Raw genomic sequence first — 25318 nt, 5'->3', positions numbered from 1 at the left:
ACAGTTTCTCTCTATCTACTCCATCCGGACCCCTCATGATTTTGAATACCTCTATCAAATCACCTCTCAGCCTTCTCTTCTCCAAGGAAAACAGTCCTAACTTCTCCAACCTATCTGCATAACTGAAATTCCTCATCCCTGGAACCATTCTCGTGTATCTTTTCTGTACTCTCTCCAATACCCTCATGTCTTTCCTCAAGTGCGACGCCCAGAACTGGATGCAATACTCCAGCTGAGGCCAAACTAGTGTCTTATACAAGTTCAACATAACCTCCTTGCTCTTGTACTCTATGGCCCTGTTAATAAAGCCCAGGATACTGTATGCTTTATTAACCTCTCTCTCAACCTGTCCTGCCACCTTCAATGGCTTATGCACATATACACCTAGATCTCTCCACTCCTGCACCCCTTTTACAATTGTATCCTTTATTTTATATTGTCTCTCCATGTTCTTCCTACCAAAATGAATCACTTCACATTTCTTTGCATTGAACTTCATCTGTCATCTGTCTGCCAATTCCACCAACTTAACTACGTCCTTTTGAAGTTCTACACTATCCTCACAATTCATGATGCTTCCAAGTTTCATATCATCTGTAAACTTTGAAACTGTGCACCAAGGTTTAGGTCATTAATATATATCAGGAAAAACAAGGGTCTCAACACTAATCCCTGGGGAACTCCACTACAAACCTTCCTCCAGCCCGAAAAACATCCATTAACCCCTACTCTTTAGTTTTAGTTTTAGAGATACAGCACTGAAACAGGCCCTTCGGCCCACTGAGTCTGTGCCGACCATCAACCACCCATTTATACTAATCCTACACTAATTCCATATTCCTACCACATCCCCACCTGTTCCTATATTTCCCTACCACCTACCTATACTAGGGGCAATTTATAATGGCCAATTAACCTATCAACCTGCAAGTCTTTGGCTTGTGGGAGGAAACCGGAGCACCCGGAGGAAACCCACGCAGACACAGGGAGAACTTGCAAACTCCACACAGGCAGTACCCAGAATTGAACCCGGGTCGCTGGAGCTGTTTGTTTCCTGTCACTCAGCCAATTCCGTATCCATGTTGCTACCGTCCCTTTTATTCCATGAGCTATAACTTTGCTCACAAGTCTGTTGAGTGGCACTGTATCAAATGCCTTTTGAAAGTCCATGTACATTAAAGGCCTGCTAACCGACCCGAACCCGATGGGACCCGATGACATGTGTCGGGTTCGGGTTGGGTCGGGCCGATCTTCCGGGCCCAGCTTTCAGGCTCAGGTCGGGTGGGGCCGGGTCCGAGTCGGGCTGGGTCCGGGTGCAGCCGGGTCCGGGTCGGGCTTGCTCCGGGTCGGACACACACAGGCGAGAAGTGCAGGTTCGTGTTAAAGGTAAAAAAAACTTACCTGAGCTGCGAGTCCGGGATGTCAAAGAAGGAAACACCGAGTCTGTGCAGTGAGTGAGTGAGTGTCTCCATAATGTCATCATGCTCAAGCTACAGCTTCCTGAAGATTGGGAGTCGGAAGGTAAGTAATGGGAACATTCCGGTGGTCGGGTTGGGCTCAGGCCGGGTTCGGGCTCAGGTCGGGTCGGGTGGGGGAAAATGGAGGGACACGGGCCGGGTTGGGCTCGGGTCCGATGTGGTTCCGTTGGGTTCGGATCGGTTTTTTTTTTGTGACTTGAGCAGGCCTTTAATGTACACCACATCAACAGCATTGCCTTAACCAAACCTCTCTGTTACCTCCTCATAAAAGTCCAGCAAGTTAGTTAAACATCATTTTCCCTTAAGAAATCCATGCTGACTTTCCTTAATTAACTTGCATTTGTCCATGTGTCTACTGATTTTGTCCCAAATTATTTTTTCTAGAAGTTTTTCAACCACTAAAATTAAACTGTCTGGGCTGTAGTTACTGGGCTTATATTTAGACCCTTTTTTGAACAAGGGTGTTGCGTTTGCAATTCTCCAGTCCTCTGGCAGCACCCTGAGTCGAAGGAAGACTGAAAAATTATGGCCAGTGCCTCCGCGATTTCCACGCTCACTTCCCTCAGTATCCATGGATGCATCTCATCTGGTCCTGGTATTTTATCCACTATAAGTACAGACAGCCGATCTAATACTTCCTCTTTATCAATTTTAAATACCTTTAGTGTCTGTCTTACCTCCTCTTTCACCATTGCCTGGGTTGCAGCTTCTTCCTTGGTAAAGACAGATGCAAACTATTCATTTAATACCTCAGCTATGCCCTCTGCCTCCATGTGTAAATCCCTTTTCAGGCCCCTAGTTGGTCCCCCTCCTCCTTTTACACCTTTTTACTATTTATATGCCTATAGAAAACTTTGGGATTCCCTTTAATGCTGGCTGCCAGTCTCTTCTCATGTTCTGTCTTGGCTTCTCTTATTTGATTTTTCACTTCCCCTCTGGACCTTCTATATTCAGCCTGATTCTCTATAGTATTTTCTACCTGGCATCTGTCCTAAGCACACTTTTTCTTCTTTATTTTAATCTCTACCTCTTTTGTCATCCAGGGAGCTCTGGATTTGTTTGCCTTACTTTTCCCCTTCGAGGGAACATACCTCGACTGTGCCCGAACTATCTCTTATGTGAAGGTAGCCCATTATTCAGCTGCTGTTTTTCCTGCCAGCTTTTGACTCCAATTTATTCGCCCCAGCTCCATTCTTACCCCATTGAAGTTGGCTTTCCCCCAGTTAATTATTCTTACCCTGGATTGCTCTTTGTCCTTTTTCATAGTCAGCCTAAACCTTATAATACAATGATCACAATCCTCTAAATGCTCTCCTACTGATACTTGATCCACTTTGCCCACCTCATTCCCAAGAACCAACTTTTCGAGCAACATCGTTTTAGATCTCCAGTGAAGGGATCACAGACCTGTCTTACCTCCAGGGCAGTGTCGCTCCTTCATCCTGCACTTCCTTGACATTGACAAGGCGACGCACGGCTCAGAGTCCTTTGGCGAAGGTATAAGGAGCTGCCGCGTCCTGGTCTCAAGCCCCCACTTGAAGCCACACGTCCGCTGGTTCTTCAAGCAGGGACCCCAGTCGCCCCATGGGCCAACCTCACACCCGTCTGCAGAAAAGGCAGAAAACTATCAGAACTACCATGGACATCAACGGGAGGTTATTCATCATCGCAAGACGATTCTTCTGTGGTGGCACCAGGGCAGGGGTTAGAAGTCGCTTAATTCCAATCAGCTCTTGAAGGGGCTGGTACATAAGCCTTAGTTGCACTCTCCTCCTGACCAAAAGAACAAACTTGTGTTTCGACAGAACCTTTCACAATGTCCCAAAGCACATTACACCTATTGATAAACTTTTACAGTGTAGTCACTGTTGTAATATAGGAAACACGGTAGCCAATTTGTGTTCAGCAGGATTTCATGAACAACAATGTTAAAATGACCAGATAATTAACATCTCATCCAAAAGGGGGCACCTCTGATGTTGCAGCACCCCCTCAGTACTGCACCGGAGCATCAGCCTAGATTTTGTGTTGGAGATTCTGCAGTTGGACTCAAATCCGTTACCTTCTAACTCAGATGCAAGAGTGCTACCCACTGAGCTACAGCTAGCACCAAAACTCCAAATATGGTGGTCAGTCTGACCCAAGATTGAAATTATTCTTAATGCAGCAAGTTATTGTGATCTGGAATGCACTGCCTGAAAGGATGGTGGAAGCAGATTCAACAATCTGAGATTAAACTGGACAGTTTGCATCCTTGGTGTCATATTTGACCCTGAGATGAGCTTCCGACCTCATATTCATGCCATAACTAAGTCCGCCTATTTCCAACTCCATAACATCAGCTGTCTCAGCGCCTGTCTCCCATCTGGGGCTGAAACCTTCGTTCATGCATCCGTTACCTCAAGACTTGACTATTCCAATGTATTCCTGGGTGGTCTCTCACATTCTACCCTCTGTAAACTTGAGGTCATCCAAAATGGCTATCTGTGTCTTCGCTCAGACCAAGTTCCATTCCCCTATCACCCCTGTACTCGCTGACCTACATTGGCTCTCGGTCAAGCAACGTTTTAATTTTAAAATTCTCATCTTTGTTTTCAAATCCCTCCATGGCCTCACCCCCTCCCTATCTCTGTAATCTCCTCCAACCCCACAACCCTCCAAGATATCTGTGCTCCTCTAATTCTAGCTTCTTGAGTATCCCTGATTTGAATTGCTCCACCATTGGTGGTTGTGCCTTTAGTTGCCTGGGCCCTAAACTCTGGAATATTCTTCCTAAACCTCTCCGCCTCTCCACCTCACTTCCCTCCTTTCAGACATTCCTTAAAACCTACCTCTTTGACTCAGCTTTTGGTCATCTGACCTAATATCTCCTTATGTGGCTCAGTGTCATATTTTGTTTTATAATAGCTCTCGTGAAGAGCCTTGGAATGTTTTATTACATTAAAGGTTCTATATAAACATAAGCTGTTGTTAATAACATTCAAAAGGGAATTAAATAATTAAAGAGAAAGGGCTATGGGGAATATACAGGGGAGTGGGAGAAATTGGATAGCTCTTTCAAAGGGTCAGCACAGGCCTGATGGTCCAAATGGCCTCTTTCTCTGCTGTATCATTCAATGATTCTATGATTTGGGATCTACTCAACCCAAGTTGGGTACTTGAGGCCATGTGACCTACTGAGAACATGGCACACCAACATTAATGGAAAGGTGAAAAGACTGAATAAGACAATAATGTGGGCTTGCACATTTGGGATGGGCAATCAATTCAGCCACACTTTTCTTTTAATCTTGTGACATTCTTGTTAGCTCGGTTACATCTACTTGTTCGCCAACAACAACTTGCATCTATTTAGCATCTTAACGCAGAAAAATGCCCCAAGACACTTCACAGGTGCGGTGATCAATGAAAAAATGTCTATGGGGCAAAGAAGGAGACATGATCAAAATCTCTGTTAAAGAGGTAAGTTTTAGGAAGGGTCTTAAAAGAGGAATGGGAATTTGAGGCAGAAAGGTTTAAGGAAGGAATTCCTGACAGCTGAAAGCACGCCTGCCGATGGTGGAATGAAGAGCTACACAAGAAGCCAGAGCTATGGAGAGTTCTTGAAGAGCTGTAGGGCTGGAAAAAGTTACAGTGATAGGGAGGAATAAAGTCATGAAGGGATTTAAGCATGAGAATGAGAATTTAAATTAGGAGGTATTGAGGGACCGGGAGCCAATTTAGCTCAGTGAGCACAGGGCTGATGAGATCATAGGTTCAGGAGTAGGCCAGTCAGCCTTTCAAACCTATACTGTCACTCAATTAAGTCCTGGCTGATCTATACCTTAAATTCATTGGGTCGTGGGGTCTTTTGCGAGTTAGGGCATGAGCAAAGATTGGGCCCAGCAGTATTGGGCAGGACAGAAATTAAAGAATGTAGAGGCATGGGAGAAGGTGCCAAAAAGATTCACAAGGTTGATACCAGAACTGAGAGGTTATCAACTTATCAGGAAAAGCTGAAGAGGCTGGAGCTCTTTTCTCTAGAAAAGAGAAGGCTTGGGGGTGTCCTAATAAAGGTCTTTAATTCAATAGGGTAGGTAGATGTAGGGGAAATGTTTTTACTTATTGGGGGTTCTGGAACTAGAAGCCATAAATACAAGATAGTCACTGATAAATCCAATAAAGTATTTAAGGGAAACCTTTTTACCCAGAGAGTAGTTAGGACTCGATACCACATGGAGTCATTGCGGTAAGTAGCACAGATGCCTTTAAGGGGAAGTTAGATAAGTACATAAGGAAGAAAGGAATAGAAAGATGTGCAGTTAAAGTGAGATGAAGTCAGGTGAGAGGAGGCATATGTGGAACATAGACACTGGTATGGACTGTTGGGCCAAATGGTCTTTTTCTGTGCTGTAAATTCTATGTAAAATGTTCGAATTGATGTAAATGGCCTTAAATTCATCTATAATCTTGAACTGTCAACCATCCAGAATTCCCCAGCACTGTCTAGAATTGGCACCTTAACCTTTGGCATATTTGGCCCAACTTTCATAGAATGTACAAAAATAATTCACTCTGACTTTATGCTCATTTTTCACTAAAATGAATTCCCAGAATTTTAATTCCTTGGAATTGCAAGCTCAAGGCACAATCATCTTCCATATTGTTTCAAAATACAAAAACAATTGTCAGGCCTGCTTTAGTGGAATAAGTATAGAATGTAAAAAAACAGCGTCTACTTTCTCAACCCTGGCCACTCCAGAGAATGACAAAAACATGTCACCTTGATCCCAAACTCTCCAGGGAGTGGCTCTTTCTATATCACATAACCTTGTTGACATGCTTTAAATACACCAATCCAGGGTGATTTTAAATTCTCAGGCCGCAGAGCAGGTCAGGTCGGCAAATTAAACTCAAATCGAACCCAATCTCATAGGGTCTAATATCTGACCTTAGGACTGACGGATGCAAAAATTTCAAAGGACTTCAAATGGTTTTGATGGATTTCTACTTAGTATCCAATCCACAGGATAAAACATTCCCCATTCCAACACAGGCTGACATTGTACTGAGCAGGGAAGTAACCGATGAAGAAAACTGAGTACTCTTCTGAAGCCAGATTTAAAAGGTAACATTGAAACAGTATAGAAGGAGCTTTACTCTGTACCTAACCCGTACTGAATATGCCCTGGGAGTGTTTGATGGGACAGTGTAGAAGGAGCTTTACTCTGTACCTTACTCGTACTGTATATGCCCTGGGAGTGTTTGATGGGACAGTGTAGAAGGAGCTTTACTCTGTACCTAACTCGTACTGAATATGCCCTGGGAGTGTTTGATGGGACAGTTTAGAAGGAGCTTTACTCTGTACCTAACTCGTACTGTATATGCCCTGGGAGTGTTTGATGGGACAGTGTAGAAGGAGCTTTACTCTGTACCTAACTCGTACTGTATATGCCCTGGGAGTGTTTGATGGGACAGTGTAGAAGAAGCTTTACTCTGCACCTAACCCGTACTGAATATGCCCTGGGAGTGTTTGATGGGACAGTGTAGAAGGAGCTTTACTCTGTACCTAACTCGTACTGTATATGCCCTGGGAGTGTTTGATGGGACAGTGTAGAAGGAGCTTTACTCTGCACCTAACCCGTACTGAATATGCCCTGGGAGTGTTTGATGGGACAGTGTAGAAGGAGCTTTACTCTGTACCTAACTCGTACTGTATATGCCCTGGGAGTGTTTGATGGGACAGTGTAGAAGGAGCTTTACTCTGTACCTAACTCGTACTGTATATGCCCTGGGAGTGTTTGATGGGACAGTGTAGAAGGAGCTTTACTCTGTACCTAACTCGTACTGTATATGCCCTGGGAGTGTTTGATGGGACAGTATAGAAGGAGCTTTGCTCGGTACCTAACTCATACTGTATATGCCCTGGGAGTGTAAGATGGGACAGTGTGGAGGCAGTTTTACTTTGTACCTTACTCGTACTGTATATGTCCTGGGAGTGTTTGATGGGACAGTGTAGAGGGAGCTTTACTCTGTACCTAAGGCATATGGTAGCAATAGAAAGCATTGCTATCTCCCAATATTTTAACACCTCTAATGCAGTAGAATGGTCACAATTTTTAAAGAGAAGCATATTTTCCACTCTTGCATATTGACAATTACATTGCAATTTGGAATTTGACCTTTCAGGCTGTGAAATATTAAGTTTTAATGTCACAATTACACTAAACCCACATTAAAAAGTTCAAAGATGAATCACTCACCCACACATTCCATCAGTCTGGCGTGTGGAGCTGACCCTTTCGGACAGATGTTGTAGCATTTCCCCTTCAGCAAGTAGTGCTCAGACTTACACTTGATGCAGAACTCTCGGCTGAAGCAGCTTTCACAATTCGCCGTCTTACATCCTGGCACAAGGAGAAAACGGAAATTTATCACTTCTTTCAGGTCACAGTTCTCGTCTCCATATAATAAAAAGAATGTCGAGGCTCTGGATGGTGCAATAAAGATTCACAAGGATGATACCAGAACAGAAAGTACGTGTCCTTAGAGTCATAGATTCATTGAGTCATTACACCACAGAAGGAGGCCATTTGGTCCACTGAGTCTATGTTGGCTCTGTGTAGAGCAATCCAGTCAGTCCCACTCTTACAGTCTATCTACATAGCCCGACATCTTTATTTCCCTCAAGTGCCCATCCAATTTTCTTTTGAAATCATTGATCATCTCCGCTTCCACCACCGTCGTAGGCAGCGAATTCCAGGTCATTACAGCTCGCCATGTAAAAATGTTCTTCCTCACATCCCCCCTCCATCTCTTGCCCAAAACCTTAAATCTGTGTCCCCTAGTCTTTGTACCATCAGTTAATGGGAATAGCTTTTCCTTGACTAACTTATCTAAACCTGCCATAATCGTGTATACCTCTGTCAAATCTCCTCTCAATCTCCTTTGCTCCAGAGAGAACAACCCCAGCTTTTCCAACCTAACCTTGTAGCTAAAATCATTCATCCCTGGAATCATTGTGGTAAATCTCCTTTGCACCCTCTCAAGAACCCTCACATTCTTCCTAAAGTGTTGTGATCAGAACTGAATGCAATACTCTAGTTGTGGCCTAACCAGAGTTTTATCAAGGTGCAGCATAATTTCCCTGCTTTTATATTCAATACCTCTATTTAGGAAGCCCAGGATCCATATGCTTTGCTAATTACTTTCTCAATATGTCCTGCCACATTCAAAGATTGATGCACATGAACCCCAGGTCCCTCTGTCCCTGCACACTCTTTAGAACTGTGCTATTAGGTCTACATTGCCTCTCCCTATCCCTTCTGCCAAAATGCATCACCTCACACTTCTCTGATTTAAATTCCATCTGCCACCTGTCTGCCTATTCTGCTAGCCTATCTATGTCTTGTTGCAGTTGATTGGTATCACAGAATCCCAGAATTGTTACAATGCAGAAGGAGACTATTCAGTCCATCGTGTCTGCACCGGCCCTCTGAATGAGCAATTCACTTAGTGTCATTCCCTTGCCTTCTCCCCGCAACCCTGCACATTCTTCCTTTTTTTTAGATTGTGGTCTAATTCCCTTTGGAATGCTTCAATTGAACCTGTCTCCACCACACCCTCTGGCAGTGCATCCCAGACCTTAACCACTCGCTGCATGAAAAAAGTTTTTCCTCGTGTTGCTTTTGCTTCTTTTACCAATTACTTTAAATCTCTCGTTCTTGACCCTTTCATGAGTGGGAACAGTTTCTCTCTATCCACTCTGTCCAAACCCTTCATGATTTTGAATACCTCTATCAAATCTCCTCTCAGCCTTCTTTCCTCCAAGGAAAACAGTCCTAACTTCTCCAATCTATCTTCATAACTGAAGTTTCTGGAACCATTCTTGTGAAACTTTTCTGCACTCTCTCCAATGTCTTCACATCCTTCCTGAAATGCAGCGCCCAGAACTGGATGCAATATTCCAGCTGAGGTCGAACTAGTGTCTTATACTAGTTTAACATAACCTCCTTGCTCTTGTACTCTATGCCCCTATTAATAAAGCCCAAGACACTGTATGCTTTATTAACCTTTCTCTCAACCTGTCCTGCCACCTTCAATGACTTATGTACATATACACCTAGGTCCCTCTGCTCCTGCATCCCCTTTAGAGTTGTACCCTTTATTTTATATAGTCTCTGCATGTTCTTCCTACAAAAATGAATCACTTCACATTTCTCCGCATTGAATTTCATCTGCCACACCTCCAAGTTTTGTATCATCGGCTAATTTTGCAATTCTACACTGTATTCCAATATCCAAGTCATTTATATATAAATATATATATATATATAGATCAGAGAAAGCAATGGTTCTAGCACTGACCCTTGGGGAACACCACTGTCAGCCATCCTCCAGTCTGAAAAACAATCATTTACCATGTCTTGACGTTTCGGGTCAGTGACCCTTCTTCGGAAGGTTCCAAAGAAGGGGCACTGACCCGAAACGTTAACTCTGCTTCTCTTTTCACAGATGCAGGGGAAAAGTTTAGGGGGGATATGCGTGGAAAGTTCTTTACGCAGAGGGTGGTGGGTGCCTGGAACGCATTGCCAGCAGAGGTGGTAGACGCGGGCACGATAGCGTCTTTTAAGATGTATCTAGACAGTTACATGAATGGGCAGGAAGTAAAGAGATACAGACCCTTAGAAAATAGGCGACAGGTTTAGATAGAGGATTTGGATTGGCGTAGGCTTGGAGGGTCGAAGGGCCTGTTCCTGTGCTGTGACTTTCTTTGTTCTTTGTTCTTTGTTCTATGCTGCCAGACCTGCTGAGTGGTTCCAGCATTTCTTGTTTTTATTTTAGATTTCCAGCATCCGCAGTATTTTGCTTTTAATTTACCATGTCTTGTTGTTTTCTGTCTCTAAGCCAATTTTTTTTATCTAAGCTGATACTGGCTCTGTTATTCAACTTGTTAACTGGCTCTTGTTAACCAACCTTTGATGTTGTACTTCACCAAGTGCTTTCTTAATATCCATATAGACAACATCCACTGCATTCCCTTCATCAATCTTCTCTGTTACTTCATCAAAAAATTCAATTCGATTGCTCAAGCATGATCTGCCATTTACAGATTTGTGCTGGTTATCCTTAATTAACTCAAACCTCTCCAAGGCTGGAATTTAGCGCCACCCCAGCAACCGGAAGGTGGTTGTGGGGGGAGTGGGGGTATGGGTGCAGTAGTGGAATAAAATTGAACGGGAGGCTCTGGGAGACCTTCCCGACCTTCCCTCAGCTCCACCCCACATTATGTAGGGCGGTCGGGGGGTGGGGGGGAGAAACAGGCCACCCGCCCCAGGCCAATCAAGGCCCTTAAGTTGCCAATTAACGGCCACTTAAGGGCCTTCGCCCGCCACCAGGGGGATTTTATCTGGAGCCGGGAAAGGCCGCCCAGTGAAACCAGGTGGCCTCTCAGTGCCCCGGGGGTGGGCCATGACAAATGGGCACAGGGTGCCCAATTGAGGGCCGCTCCTGCTTCCCTAACCACCCCCAGGACCCAAGATGCCCCCCCTTCCCCCCAAATGACCACCCTTGCCTCGCCGGGGCCTGACTGATTGCCACCAGTGAGGCAACCCAAACCTACCTGCACTCCTGACTCCATGTCCTTGGCTGGGCTGCAGTCCAAGCGGTGGCCACCACTCCCAGTGCCACTGCTGGGACTAAGAGCTGCTGGCGCGATGATTGGCTGGCAGCTCAATGAAGCGGGACTTCCTCCCTCAAGCAGGTGGAAGCCCCGCCTCCAAATAGTTAAAGCCCAGGGACCCGTAAAATGTGGGATGGATCCCCGGGCTAGGCGGAAACGGGCTCGCCACCGACTTGTATGTCGGTGGCCAGCTCCTGTCCGCCTGACGTAAAATCCAGCCCCAAGTGTCTGTTGATTTTTTTGCCCTGATTATTGTTTCTAAAACCTTACTCACCACAGATGTTAAACTAATTGGCCTGTAGTTACTAGGACTGTCCTTACACACTTTCTTGAATAAGGGTGCCACATTTTCCACTCTAATCCTCTGGCACCTCCCCTGTATCCAGGGAAGATTGGAAGATTATGGTAAGCCCTTCTACTATCTCCACTCCAACTTCCTTTAGCAACCTGAGATGTGAGCCATCCAGACCAGGCAACTTAGCCACTCTAAGCATAAAGCTTTTCAGTAAATCAATTTTCAGCATATCAATTTTCACCGCGCCATTATCTCCACCATCTCTGCTTCTACTTATCAGGAAAGGCTGAACAGGCTGTGGGCTTTTCGTAGAGTCATGATGGCACAGAGGAGGCCATTCTGCCTATCGAGTCCATGCCCCCTCTCCGTAGAGCAATCTGTCCCATTCCCCAGCTCTATCCCTATAGACTTGCAAGTTTATTTCCCCCAAGTGCCCATCGAGTTTCCTTTTGAAATCATTCACCGTCATCCACCACCCTTCTCGGCATTAGGTTCTGGTACTGTGGGGACCAGGACAGTACTGGGGGCAATTAAGTTACCACTGAGGAAAGAGAAGACTGATGGATGACCTAATAGAGGTATTTAAAATTTTGAAACGGCTCGATAGGGTCAATGTAGAGAAGGTGCATCCATTTGTAGGGGAGTCCAAAACTAGGGGCCATAATTATGAGATAGTCACTAATAAATCCAATAGAAAATTCAGGAAAAACTTCTTTACCTAAGGGAGTGGTTAGAATGTGGAAGTCACTACCAGGAGGAGTAGTTTTTAAAAATTCGTTCATGCGATGTGAGCATTGCTGGCTGGGCCAGCATTTGTTGCCCATCCCTAATTGCCCTCAAGAAGGTGGTGGTGAGCTGTCTTCTTGAACTGCTGCAGTCTTTGTGGTGTCGGTACACTCATAGTGCTGTTAGGTCTTGCAGATGGTGGTGTAAATATGTGTCTGCTGCTCTTGTCTTTTTAGGTGATAGAGGTCACGTGTTTGGAAGGTGCTATCGAAGGAGCCTTGATGAGTTGCTGCAGTGCATCTTGTAGATGGGACGCACTGCTGCCACTGTGCGCGGTGGTGGAGGGAGTGAATGTTTAAGGTGGTGGATGGAGTCCCGATCAAATGGGCTGCTTTGTCCTGGATGGTGTTGAACTTCTTGAGTGTTGTTGGAGCTGCACCCATCCAGTTAAGTGGAGAGTATTCCATCACACTCCTTTTAAGGCGAATAGCATTGATGCATTTATGAGGAAGCTAAATAAACACATGAGGAAGAAAGGAATATGAGGATATTTTGATGGGGTTAAATGAAGAAGGGTGGAAGGAGGCTCATGTGGAACAGAAACACCGTCATTGACTAGTTGAGCCAACGGCCTGTTTCTGTGCTGTGATGAAACTCGATCTAATTTAATTTCATAATTGATTTCTGCAAAAGCCAGTGAAAATTGAGCAGTGTTGAACTGTTGCTCCCCCCCCCCCCAGATGAGAGGCCAGCATCAGTTAGGATGCCAGAATTAATTGTTTTGGAATGATCTCACTTTTATAATGGTTAGAGTAAGTTTTTGCTGGACTGTCCAAAGAAACATAATCACTTTCCTATTTTAAAATATCATCAGAATTTATAGCACAGAAACAGGCCTTTTGGCTCAATACGTCAACGCTGAGCCTCTCCTGAATTCCCTATTGGATTTATTGGTGACTGTCTTATATTGATAGTCCCTTCAAAGAGAAGAAAAGTAAAATCTATCGTTGAGTTTGATATTACGTCCTATCGCGGAAGACTGAGATGCCAATGGAATTTTTGAAAAATGCCTTGAGAATGGCTCAGAAGTAACAGGAGGATCCTGGAGTGAAGTGTCCTTTTAAACCCAGTATATCACAAAATTGGTTTCCAATGCGAAGGCAAACCTCGTTGCCAAGTAAAGCAATTAAGATGCAGACATTAAAAATCCTTAATTCGGTCAAATGGATTATAAATAGAATCATGTTCATATAATTTGCTTGGGAAGCAAGATATTGTAATGGAAATTCTGTGTTCTTGTGAATATTGGGTTTTTGCAACTTTTTTTTGAGACCTTTAGTTGAACTGGCTGAGTTCATGTTGAGGTGTTTTCTCAATTGAGATCAAATATTAATGACCAAATATTAATCATTCTTGAAATTATAGTTTTTATGATCGAGTGTCTTCAATAAATTATATGAAATGAATCCAGCCTTGAGGTTGATACCCAAAGCAGCCCGAAAGCCTATTTACAATTATCCCCTTGTTCTCTTTGGATTCGACTATTCCAATGATCTCCTGGTTGGCCTCCCACCTTCCATCCTCCATAAACTTAAGTTCACTCAAAACTCGGCTGCCTGTATCCTAACTCGCACTGTCCTGCTCACCCATCACCCCTGTGCTCACTGACCTATATTGGTTTCCAATCCAACATCGCCTTTAAAATTCTCATTCTTGTGTTCAAATCCCGGCCCACCTCTCCAATCTCTTTCAACCCTACAATCCTCTGGGATCTCTGCATACCCCCAATTCCAGCCTCTTGCACACTGCATATTTCCTTCACCCCAGCATTGGCGCCAATGCCTTCAGTTCTCCGGGTCCTAAACTCTGGAATTCCCTCCCTAAACCTCTCTGCCTCTGTATCTCTCTCTCCTCCTTTTAGTAGCTCCTTAAATTGCAACTCTTTGACCAAGCTTGGTATGTCCTAATATCTCCTTATGTGGCTTGGTATCAAATTTCTCTTGGTATCGCTCCTGTGACATGCCTTGGGAGGTTTTACTGCATTAAAGCCACTATATTAATACAAGATATTGTTGTTTCCAATTTAGTATCATTTGCGAGTTTGACCAACATATCCTGTGATTTTGAATCCAACTCACAGAGGGAGCTAGTAGTGGTTGGTTGGAAGAAACAAATTGCATAAGACTGGCCCGTCAGTGAAGGAAGCCTGAAGGTTCATTTCAGGGAAGTTGCACCAGAGGGAGGTATTCCAAATCCCCTTTAGGTTCAGCGGCTGGGTTGCAAAGTGGAGGGAGTTATGCTTCAGTTGTACAGAGTCTTTGTCAGGCTTAATCTGGGATTTGGCGTTTAGTTTTGGGCACCACACCTCAGGAAGGAATTGTTGGCCTTCGAGGAGGGTACAGTGCAGATTCACCAGAATTATACTGCGCTTAAAAAGGTCGTATAGATTGGGCTTGCAGTCCCTCGTATATAGAAGGTTAAGGGGGATCTAATTAATGTGTTTTAAATGATAAAGGGATGCAATAGAGTAGATACAGAGAAACCAGTTCCTTTAGTGGGGGAATCAAGAACAAGGGGTCTTCATAACATTAGAACTAGGAAGCTCAGGAGTGAAATCAGGAATCACTTTTTCACACAAAGAGGAGTGGAAGTCTGGAACTCGCTCCCTCAAAAGGCTGGGAATGCTGGGACAACAATTGGAACTTTCAATACAGAGAGAGATTTTTGTTGAGTAAGGGTATCGAGGGACATGGCACAAAAGCAAGTGAATGGAGCTGAGGTGCCGATCAGCCATGATCTAATTGAATGGTGGAATAGGCTCGAGGGGCTGAATGGCCTGTGCCTGTTCCTAATGTCCCTATATAGAAAATTGTACCTGGTCCTGTATTTATGAATATTCAAACATAATAGGTTTAATCACACTTTGTTGCTAACACCCAAGAGCTTTTATCTACTTCTGATTCCGTCAAAATTGCTGAAAGAACAAATCACTGCTTTCTACAATGTATTAGGGTCAGGTGAGGAGGGGTCAAAGGGCTTCCCTCTTTTCCCTCTTGTTGTTTGACCACAACAGGTTTAATGCTTTCTTAAAGTGGATGTACTGACCAATTCAGTAGGTGTTTGATTGGTTGAGTTCGAAATCTATCCTATTTAGCACGGTGGTAGTGCCACATAAAACGGTGGGTACACTCAATGTGAAGACGGGAGTTTATCTTCACAAGGACTGTGCCGTGGTCACTCCTACCAGTATTGTCATGGACAGATGCATCTGCAACAGGTAGATTGGTGAGGACAAGTTCAAGTAGGTTTTTCCCTCTTGTTGGTTCCCTCACTACCTGCCGCAGACCCAGTCTAGCAGCTATGTCCTTTAGGAATTGTCCAACTCAGGTCAGTCGTGGTAATGCCAGGTGGTCTGTCCGGTTTCATTCCTTTTCTTAGGCTTTATAGTGGTTTGAGACAACTGAGTGGTTTGCTAGGCCATTTCAGAGGGCATTTAAGAGTCAACCACATTGCTGTGGATCTGGAGTCACACGTAGGCCAGACCATGTAAGGACGACAGAGTTCCTTCCCATTTTAACAACCATCAACAATGATTTTCATGGTCGCCACTAGACTAGCTTTATATTCCAGATTTATTAATTGAATTCATATTCCATCATGTCCCCAGAGCATTAGCCTGGGGCTCTGGGTTACTAGTCTAGTGACAATACCACTACACCGCCACCTCCCCATGCAAAGGTGGTCAGTCAACAAGCAGGATTTGAAAGCTTTCAAGCTGGAATGGAGAGAGAGAGAGGGAGAGGGACCCCCACTTAGGGTCTGCTCATGTCAGAGTCCAGTCGCTTCTTCTCTGCTGCAGAGAAAACACAAAAACCACAGATGGGGAGGGGGTTGTCACATGACTGTCACTCAGTCATTCAAACATAGCAGTTAGCAGTATTTCTCTACTTGCTCAGAGAATAGGTAGTTCCTTTAAACTTCCTGGGTCTTGGCTCTTGTTTGGGACTGAACAGACATTTCGTCTCTCTCCTCACAGTCCTTTGCAATGTAGGATACAGTGTAGCAAACTAGGTGATCATCTTAAGCTCCTGGAAGTCATCCTGTTTTAAACGTCTTTTAAAAATGTCTTTTAAAAAAATATAAATTCAGATCTCCTGTCAGTGGATTAAAGAAAATTATCATTCAACAAAGCATTTTGGCATAACATTAGATATATACCTGCCTCAGTCCTACCACCATAGTATGATTAGAACAAGGCAACGTGGTTTTACGAAAGGGAAATCCTATTTGACTAATTTATTAGGGTTTTTTGAGGATGTAACTAGTCGGGTGGATAAAGGGGAATCAGTAGATATAGTATACCTGGATTTCCAAAAGGCATTCGTTAAGGTGCCACATGCAAGGTTAATACACAAAATAAAGGCTCATGAGGTTGGGGGTGATATATTAGCATGGATAGAGGATTAGTTAGTGGACAGGAAGCAGAGAGTAGGGATAAATGGGGTCTTTAAGTTAGCAGGCTGTAACCACTGGAGTGCCGCAAGGAGTAGTGCTGGAGCCTCAACTATTTACAATCTATATTAATGACTTAGCTGAAGAGACAGAGAGTAATGTGTGTAAGTTTGTTGATACAAAGCTAGGTGGGAATATAAGCTATGAAAAGGACACAAAGAGGCTGCAAAGAGATATAGACAGTTTAAGTGAGTGGGCAACAAGGTGGTAGATGGAGTATAATGTGGGGAAGTTTGAGGTTATTCACTTTGATAGTAAGAATAGAAAAGCAGAATATTTTTTAAAAGGTGTGAAACTTGATGTTCAGAGAGACTTGGGTGTACTCGTGCAAGAAACACAAAAAATTGGCATGCAGGTACAGCATGCAATTAAGAAAGCAAATGGCATGTCGGCCTTTATTGCAAGGGGATTGGAGTACAAGAATAAAGAAGTCTCGCCACAATTGTACAGAGCTTTGGTGAGACCACAACTGGAATATTGTGTGCAATTTTGGTCTCCATATTTAAGGAAGGATGTACTTGCTTTGGAGGCGGTACAGCAAAGGTTCACTAGATTGGTTCCTGGGATGAGAGGGCTGTCCTATGATGAGAGGCTGAGTAAATTGGGTCCATATTCCCTGGAGTTTCGAAGAATGAGCAGCAATCTCATTGAAACATTGAAGATCCTGAAGGGGCTTGACAGGATAGACACTGAAACATTGTTTCTCCTGGCTGGGGAATCTAGACCATGGGGGCGTAATCTCAGGATAAGGGGCCGATCATTTAGGACTGGGATGAGGAGGAAATTTCTTCACTCAAAGGGTTGTGAATCTTTGGAATTCTCTACCCCAGAGGTTTGTGGATGCTCCATCATGGAATATATTTAAGGCTGAGATAGACAGATATTTGGTCTCTCAAGAAATCAAGGGATATCAGGAGCAGGCAGGAGAGTGGAGTTGAAGTCCAAGATCAGCCATGATCATATTGATTGGTGGAGCAGGCTGGATGGGCTGTATGGTTTACTCTTGCTCCTATTTCTTATGTTCTTATGTTCACCCAATGTGCTAATTCAAGACTCATCACTGTCTTTTATTCCAACTATTTTTTTTCTGAAAACTGTATAACTCTTCTACTCCCTCAGTTTATCCTTCCGCCCACAGTCAGCAGGTTGGAAAATCTAATCTAGCCATTACCCTCAATTTACCTCATCTTTTCATGTGTTTTATTCAGCCTCATGATGTCCTTGACCTTTCACTTTGCTCTCTCATTGTTTTAGTTTTAGAAAAAAAGTTGAAATAGTTTCTTAAAAATATTGCCCTTAATTTCCGGCTGCAATTTAGATGTTATCCAATTTTTTATACAACGTAAACTCTCACCAAAACCCACTCCGTCATAATCTCTCCAACCGCAAGCTCAAGCTAGTTACAGTCCTGACCATTACGTCACCAGCAGCAAGCACCAGCAGACTCCCAGAGAGCTTTAATTTCACATTTTTGTCATCCAACCATGCGAACATTCATTTGGATTTCTTCCTATGCCTCAGATGGCTTGTGTTGTGGTCAGCTCTAGATCATAGACTGCAGCATTGTCGCAAGTATGTAGAACTAAGGCACAGCAGAGATAAAGACCATCCTGCTTATTAAGCGAGCATCTGAATTACTTTCCGAAGAGTTCCGAAGAAGGGTCACTGACCCGAAACGTTAACTCTGCTTCTCTTTCCACAGATGCTGCCAGACCTGCTGAGTGAATCCAGCATTTCTTGTTTTTGTATCTGAATTACTTTCTGTCCCTCCTTCTAATTACTACAGAGGAGGACAACCGCTGTTGCTGATGCAGTGAGATCACTGCCCCACGGTTCTGACTCCAAGTACAAAAAAGTCGCAGGCAGTAGTGTGCAAAATCAAATTACATCTTGGGGTCGAGTCTTTACTGTTTTTGCCAGTAACCTCAGCGCACTCCAGGCGAACCAGCTGAACCAGCACAAGAGATCAGGGAATTTTGAACACCCCAAATCACTAATGATCATGCTTTCCCCAATCTTTCACTCTGTTTCAAGATTTAATTCACCCGGATCTATCCCCTCCCACAAAAGTGGCCATGCCCCCAGGTCGAAGTTGCACTTTCTGCCCATTATGCTGGTTCCAGAAGGTTCTTCAAATTGCACCCAGTTTCTTAGGGACACACGCACTAGAAGGCATGTTTAAAAAGATATCATATCTTAACATATTGAATTTATGACGAAACTGACTACAGTACACCAATGAAATAATTTTTTCAAGTAATTTTCAGTGATTTTAAATCAGATTAGTCACAGATGGAGGATTGCACACCCTTCTTAAAATATTTATCATTGCTGAAAAACCCATTTTCAGCCATAAAAGTAAAATTGCACCAGGTACCACTCTTAAACACATCAGGGATTCTTTTTGATAGAAAGAAGAAAAAAAGGCCAGATTATGTTTTATTACACTGCCCGATTTCTCTCGTTCATGGAAAATTTTATGTCTATGATTATACATTTTAGTGGAAACTTGAAGTGTCACCTAACCCAGTGCAATTTCAAGCACATTTTGGTTGCAATTTCCCGATTGTGTCCAAAGAGGAATCTCCCTTTGATTAACTGCAGGACATTAATGTCAGTCACTTGTTAACCTTGGGGACTTATGAACCTATCAGCCAGTTTAAGTTGGTGCTGAGTCCCAAGTATAGATATTAAACAAACAGTGACAGTGTAAAGGCTGGGTTGAAATATCTTTCATTTATTGAGCAGTAGGTTAAAGATCACTTCAATGATTGATCTTAACTTCAACTATCAATATGATTCTGGTATATCCTGTGAGCACTGTTAGGAAGGAAACAACAAGTGGGGGATTTGGAACTCGCAGGCTAATGTCCAATCACCGTATTGAGGGAAGGTGTTGTTCATCAGCTGATACCAAATACTTGCTACGCTTTACATTTATATAGCACCTTTGACATCGTAAAATGTCCCATGGTGCTTTACGGGAGCATTATCAAACAAAATTTGACACGGAGCCACATAAAGAGATAACTGGACATGTCACCAAAAGCTTGGGTCAAAGAGAAAGGGTTTGAGGAGTGTTTTAAAGGAGGAGAGAAAGGGAGAGAGGCGGAAAGGTTCAGGGAGGGAATTTTAGAGTTTGGGGCCGAGGCAGCTAAAAGCATGGCTGCCAATGGTGGAGCAATGGAAATTAGGAATGGACACAAGGCCAGAATTGTAGGAGCACAGAGATCTTGGAGGGTTGTAGTGCTGGAGGAGGTGACAGAGACAGGGAGGGGAGTGAGGGCATGGAGGGATCTTGAACACAACAATGAGAATTTTAAATTTGAGGAGTAGCTAGGCCAGGAGCCAATGTAGGAAAACTTTTGTTTTATGAAAATTTGCAATTTGCAGTAACTTACTCAGACATCTGTTTGCGTCCTGCCCACGCAGGCTGTAGTGCCCCACAGGACAGGCGTGCACACATTCTCCTTGCTGTCGGATCCCCTCTCTCTTAATTAAGAGGAAGAGTCGCTGTTGGCAGGTCAGGCAGCCATTGTCAGGCGAGCAGTCCTGGCAACTTCTGCAGTTCTGAAGTGAACGTGTGTTACCTGCAGGGAAAGATCCACAGAGCCAAGGGTTAGGTCAGGAGATTTCAATGAGATACTCAGAGTAAAGGGCTGGGCCATGAGGCAGAGATTCCATATGCGTGGCAAGTTCCCAATTCAAAACACTTTGCTAAAATGCCACAGGAAAAGGCTCAGGGAGCCTTTGCTTCTGGAGGAGAAGATTGAACACTGTTCATCACCTTCCCCGGATCAGCACATTTCACCCCACACAATGTGGCCTCAGGAGGAAGGCAGATACCCAAGACCTGTCCCTAAATGTCACAGGGAAGTTATTTGTTCCTTAGTGAGAAAGGACAATGGCATTCCCTAAACCACACAAGATATTCCCATTCCAACACAGCGAATCTCAATGGCACACAGAACAGCCCAAATCAACACAAGATAATCCCAACCCACACAGATAATCCCAATATGACACAGGTATTCCTGATCTAACACAGGTATTCCCAATCCCACACAAAGTTTCACTGTGGGACTGGTTGGAGTGACCACGAGAAAGGGTCTGACCATAAATGAAAATCGGGGTTCTAGTTACATCACAGGACTCCATTTTTAAAGTGGCCTGTTGCCCGAAACAGTTAGGCACATTGGACACACAGTGGGAGAGCCCAATGAGGCCCTTACCCCTGTCAACTCCATCATCTGTCTCCAACTCACCCCAGTTTATAAATAAACAGGGGCAAAAATTCATCTTGGGTGTAGTGCAAATTGGACAGCATCACATCAGTTCCATGCCCTGCTGTAACTTCATCAGAAATGAATATCAGGCAGGGTATGAAAAGGTTGCCCAGAGATACCATCCATTTTGCACCAGCATCCATGTACATTTCTCATCCAGCTATCTCCCATCAGGGAGAACAATCCACTCTTCCAGATTACCACCCTCACCCCAAGGCATCTCACTGCCCTTTAACATCACATGTACCTCACCCCCACCATTCGTTCCAGCCTGTGATCAGATTAGCAGCAGACAGCTGCTCTCCCTCGTTTGGCACATGTTGGAGCTGGTGCACAACTAGGAGAAAAGTCGAAGGCCAAATCACCTGGAGTCAGTTTAATTAAAAACAAGTTTTCTCTTTTCTAAACCAGATGCAGAATCTTGCACAGTGTTTGCAGTAGAATAAACCTTTTGACATGGACCATTTAACTCTGACCTCGTCCAATTAGTGGTGTTTACTTGTCATAATGTGATTCGGGCCTTTAAACAGGAATAACGTGTGATCTTATCCCTTGTCTGTTTAGGAAGGAAAGCGGAACCCTGTTCAAATGGTTTTTAGTCAACGCCATGCGGTAAACACTAGAGCAGAAACATCCATCCAACACATGAAGACTTCACATCAAAGGAAAATTGTATCTTTTGTCCATAATCTTTTTCTGTTATTGAGAAAGCAGCAAGAACAGGAGAGTGGGATGAGGATGAAGGAACAAAAACAATGTGCATAATCAGAGCCATTTTTAAATGACAGGGTTTACTTTACATCAGTGAATTAAATATATTTAAAAAATTGGGGTTTGAAGATCAAATGATCTGTTGGTGTCTAAGTTTCAAAAAGAAGGTACGATAGAATATATGAAATAAAACCCTAATGTTTTCACCTAAACCCATCAACTAGTAACATGGGACCAGGAGCAGGCCATTCAACCCCTCCAGACTGTTCCGCCATTCATAAACTGCTTTAGAAAATGCTGCTAATGCCACTAGGAAGCTTGTTGGAGTGCCTTGAGTAGTGTTAACTTGGTTCAGATTGGAACCCTCTTGGCTATGAGCTGTGAAGTGGGGCTCAAACCCCACTGCAGGGCTGGCCTGCATTATCTGAGGTGATACGTCAGTGCAGTACTGAGGGAATTGTTGCATTGTCAGAGGTGGTGCCTTTTAAACCAAGGCCATTTGCCTATTCAGGTGGAAGTGAAAGGTCTGATGACACCTTTTTCAATGAAGAACAGGGGAGGGTTTCCCCCAGTGTCCAAGCCAATGTTTATTCCTCAATCCAATACCAACAAAAAAAACAGATTAACTGGCCATTTGATCCCTTTGCTGTTTGTGGTATCTTGCTGTGACTAATGGACTGCCACCTTTGCCTACAAAACCTGCAGTGACCACAATTTGAAAGGTAATTAATTGGCAGCAAAGCATTTTATAAGGAGTAAGAAAGAGTAGCAGGAGTTTTTTTTATTCATTCATGGGTTGTGGGCATCGCTGGCAAGGCCAGAATTCCTTGCCCATCCATAATTTCCCTTGAGAATGTGGTGATGAGCTGCCTTCTTGAACCGCTGCAGTCCATGTGAGGTAGGTACACCCACAGTACTGTTCGGAAGGGAGTTCCAGGATTTTGACCCAGCGACAGTGAAGAAATGGTGATATAGTTCCAAGTCAGGATGGTGTGTGACTTGGAGGGGAACTTGCAGGTGGTGGTGTTCCCATGCAACTGCTGCTCTTGTCCTTCTAGGTGGTAGAGGTCATGGGTTTGGAAGGTGCTGTCTAAGGAGCTTTGGCAAGTTGCTGCAGTGCATCTTATAGATGGTACACACTGCTGTCTCTGCATACCAGTGGTGGAGGGAGTCAATGTTGAAGGTGGTGGATGGGGTGCTGATCAAGCGGGCTGCTTTGTCTTGGATGGTGTCGAGCTTCTTGAATATTGTTGAAGCTGCATCCATCCAGGCAAGTGCAAAGTATTCCATCACACTCTTGACTTGTGCCTTGTAGATGGTGGACAAGCTTTGGGGAGTCAGGAGGTGAGTTACTCACTACAGAATTCCCAGCCTCTGACCCGCTCTTGTGGCTACAGTATTCATACGGCTGATCCAGTTAAATTCCTGGTTAAAGCATGTTGATGTTGGGGGATTCAGCAATGTTCATGCCATTGAACATCAAGGGGAGATGATTAGATTCTCTCTTGTTGGAGATGGTCATAGACTGGCAGTTGTGTGGTGCGAATGTTACTTATCAGCCCAAGCCTGAATGTTGTCCAGGTCTTGCTGCATGTGGACATGAGCTGCTTCAGTATCTGAGGAGTTGCGAACGGTACTGAACTTTGTACAGTCATCAGCGAACATCCCCACTTCTGATTTTATGATGGAGGGAAGGTCATTGATGAAGCAGCTGAAGATGGTTGGACCTAGGACACTACCCTGAGGAACTCCTGCAGCGATGTCCTGGGACTGAGATGATTGGCCTCCAACAACCATAACTAACTTCCTTTGTGCTGGGTACGACTCCAAGCAGTGGAGAGTTTCCCCCCCGAATCCCATTGGCTTCAATTTTGTTAGGGCTCCTGACGCCAAACTCGGTTAAATGCTGCCTTGATGTCAAGGGGAGTCACTCTCACCTCACTTCTGGAATTCAGCTCTTTTGTCCATGTTTGGACCAAGGCTGTAATGAGGTCAGGAGCTGAGTGTCCCAAGCGAAACCTAAACTGAACTTTGGTGAGCAGATTATTGCTGAGTAAGTTCTGCTTGGTAGCACTGTCGATGATACCTTCCATCACTTTGTTGATTGAGAGTATGCTGATGGTGGTAATTGGCCGATTGGATTTCTCCTGCTTTTGGTGGACAGGACATACCTGGGCAATTTTCCACATTGTTGGGTAGATGCCAGTGTTGTAGCTGTGTTGGAAAAGCTTGGCTAGGGGTGTGGCTAGTTCTGGAGCACAAGTCTTCAGTGCTACAGCTGGGCTGTTGTCAAGACCCATAGCCTTTGCTGCATCCAGTGCCTTCAGCTTTTTCTTAATATCATGTGGAGGGAAACCATTTGGCTGAAGACTGGCATCTGTGACGCTGGGGACCTCAAGAGAAGGCCAAGATGAATCATCCATGGCACTTCTGGCTGAAGATGGATACAAATGCTTCAGCCCTTGTCTTTTGCACTGATGTGCTGGGATCCTCTCTCATTAAGGATGGGAAGGTTTGTGGAGCCTCCTCCTCCTGATATTTGTCTAATTGTCCACCTCCATTCACAACTGGATGCGGCAGGACTGCAGAGCCTTGATCTGATCTATTGCTTGTGTGATCGCTTAGGTCTGTCTATCAATAGCTAGAATAGGCTGTCTGGCCTTGAGTCAGATCCACCATTCAATAAGATCCTGGACGATCTTCTACTTCAACTCCACTTTCCTGCCCTATTTAATATTTTGAGATGCCTTGAGGATATGGAAGGTGGTATATGAATTAAGTTCTTACTTTACACATTTCATGAAACAGTGCACAGTCCCGCTGGCAATGCCTCTGGAGTCCCCACTGAAAGTCTCGAGCAGCTGAATAATATTTTGCTTGTTTATTTTTTTCCAACAGTATTTATTCATGAATGAAGGTCTCATCAGCTCATTGTTTTATTTCATTTCCTTCACAATCATCTGAAACATGGGGATCGCTAGAAGATAAAAGATCAAGGTCCATCTATTTCTCTTTCTACCATCCTGGTAGCCACATGTTCCAATGATAATGGAGATATCAAGTAATCACAGTGATCAATCTCTATCAATGAGTCTCCAACAGAGCCAGACCTGAGGTGAGGAAAACCTCCAGTGGTGGAGAGTTTTGGGAACCATCGGTCAAAAGTCACCTGCTCCTTCCAAACATGTCACACGCACCACATGTCCTGCCTCAAATTACTGATAGACTTTCCTAAAATGTTATTTCCTGAAAGAACACTATTGCATTTACATTTGAATGAATCCGTACTAACTGTTACCACTGACTGCCTTAGGGAACAGGAGTACAGTTTCAGGAGCACAATAACAAGAGCAGAGTAAACAGCAGCACAGAAACAGGAGCAGAATAACAGCAGCACAGTAAATATGAGCAAACGAACAGGTGCACAGTAACAGGAGCACAGAAAAAATACAAGAAGCACAAAGACAGATGCATAGTAAAAAGGAGCACAGTAAACATGGACAAAGGAAACAGGGGCACAGAAAACAGATGCACAAAAAACAGGTGCACAGTAAACAGGTGAACAGTAAACGGGAGCGCAGTAAATAGGTGCACAGAAAACAGGGGCAAAGAAAACAGGAGCACAGAAAACAGATGCACAAAAAACAGG

General features: G+C 44.1%; 1 protein-coding gene across 1 annotated transcript; it reads right to left on the bottom strand.

Annotated features, from left to right (window-relative positions):
- On the bottom strand, window positions 1-24092 carry rspo4 (R-spondin 4; the record flags this gene model as incomplete). The annotated part of the gene is made up of 6 exons (XM_068048588.1): window positions 23946-24092; window positions 23612-23840; window positions 20074-20262; window positions 7721-7864; window positions 2886-3083; window positions 1-11 (listed from the first exon to the last, which is right to left on the bottom strand). Coding segments are annotated over exons 1-6 (918 nt in total), but the record flags the coding sequence as incomplete, so codon positions are not given.
- Window positions 24093-25318: the final 1226 nt, after the last annotated feature.

The sequence above is a fragment of the Heterodontus francisci genome, chromosome 16 (genome assembly GCF_036365525.1).
Source record: "Heterodontus francisci isolate sHetFra1 chromosome 16, sHetFra1.hap1, whole genome shotgun sequence".
In the NCBI taxonomy this organism is placed as follows: domain Eukaryota; kingdom Metazoa; phylum Chordata; class Chondrichthyes; order Heterodontiformes; family Heterodontidae; genus Heterodontus; species Heterodontus francisci.
This window is presented reverse-complemented; position numbering and strand designations above follow the sequence as displayed.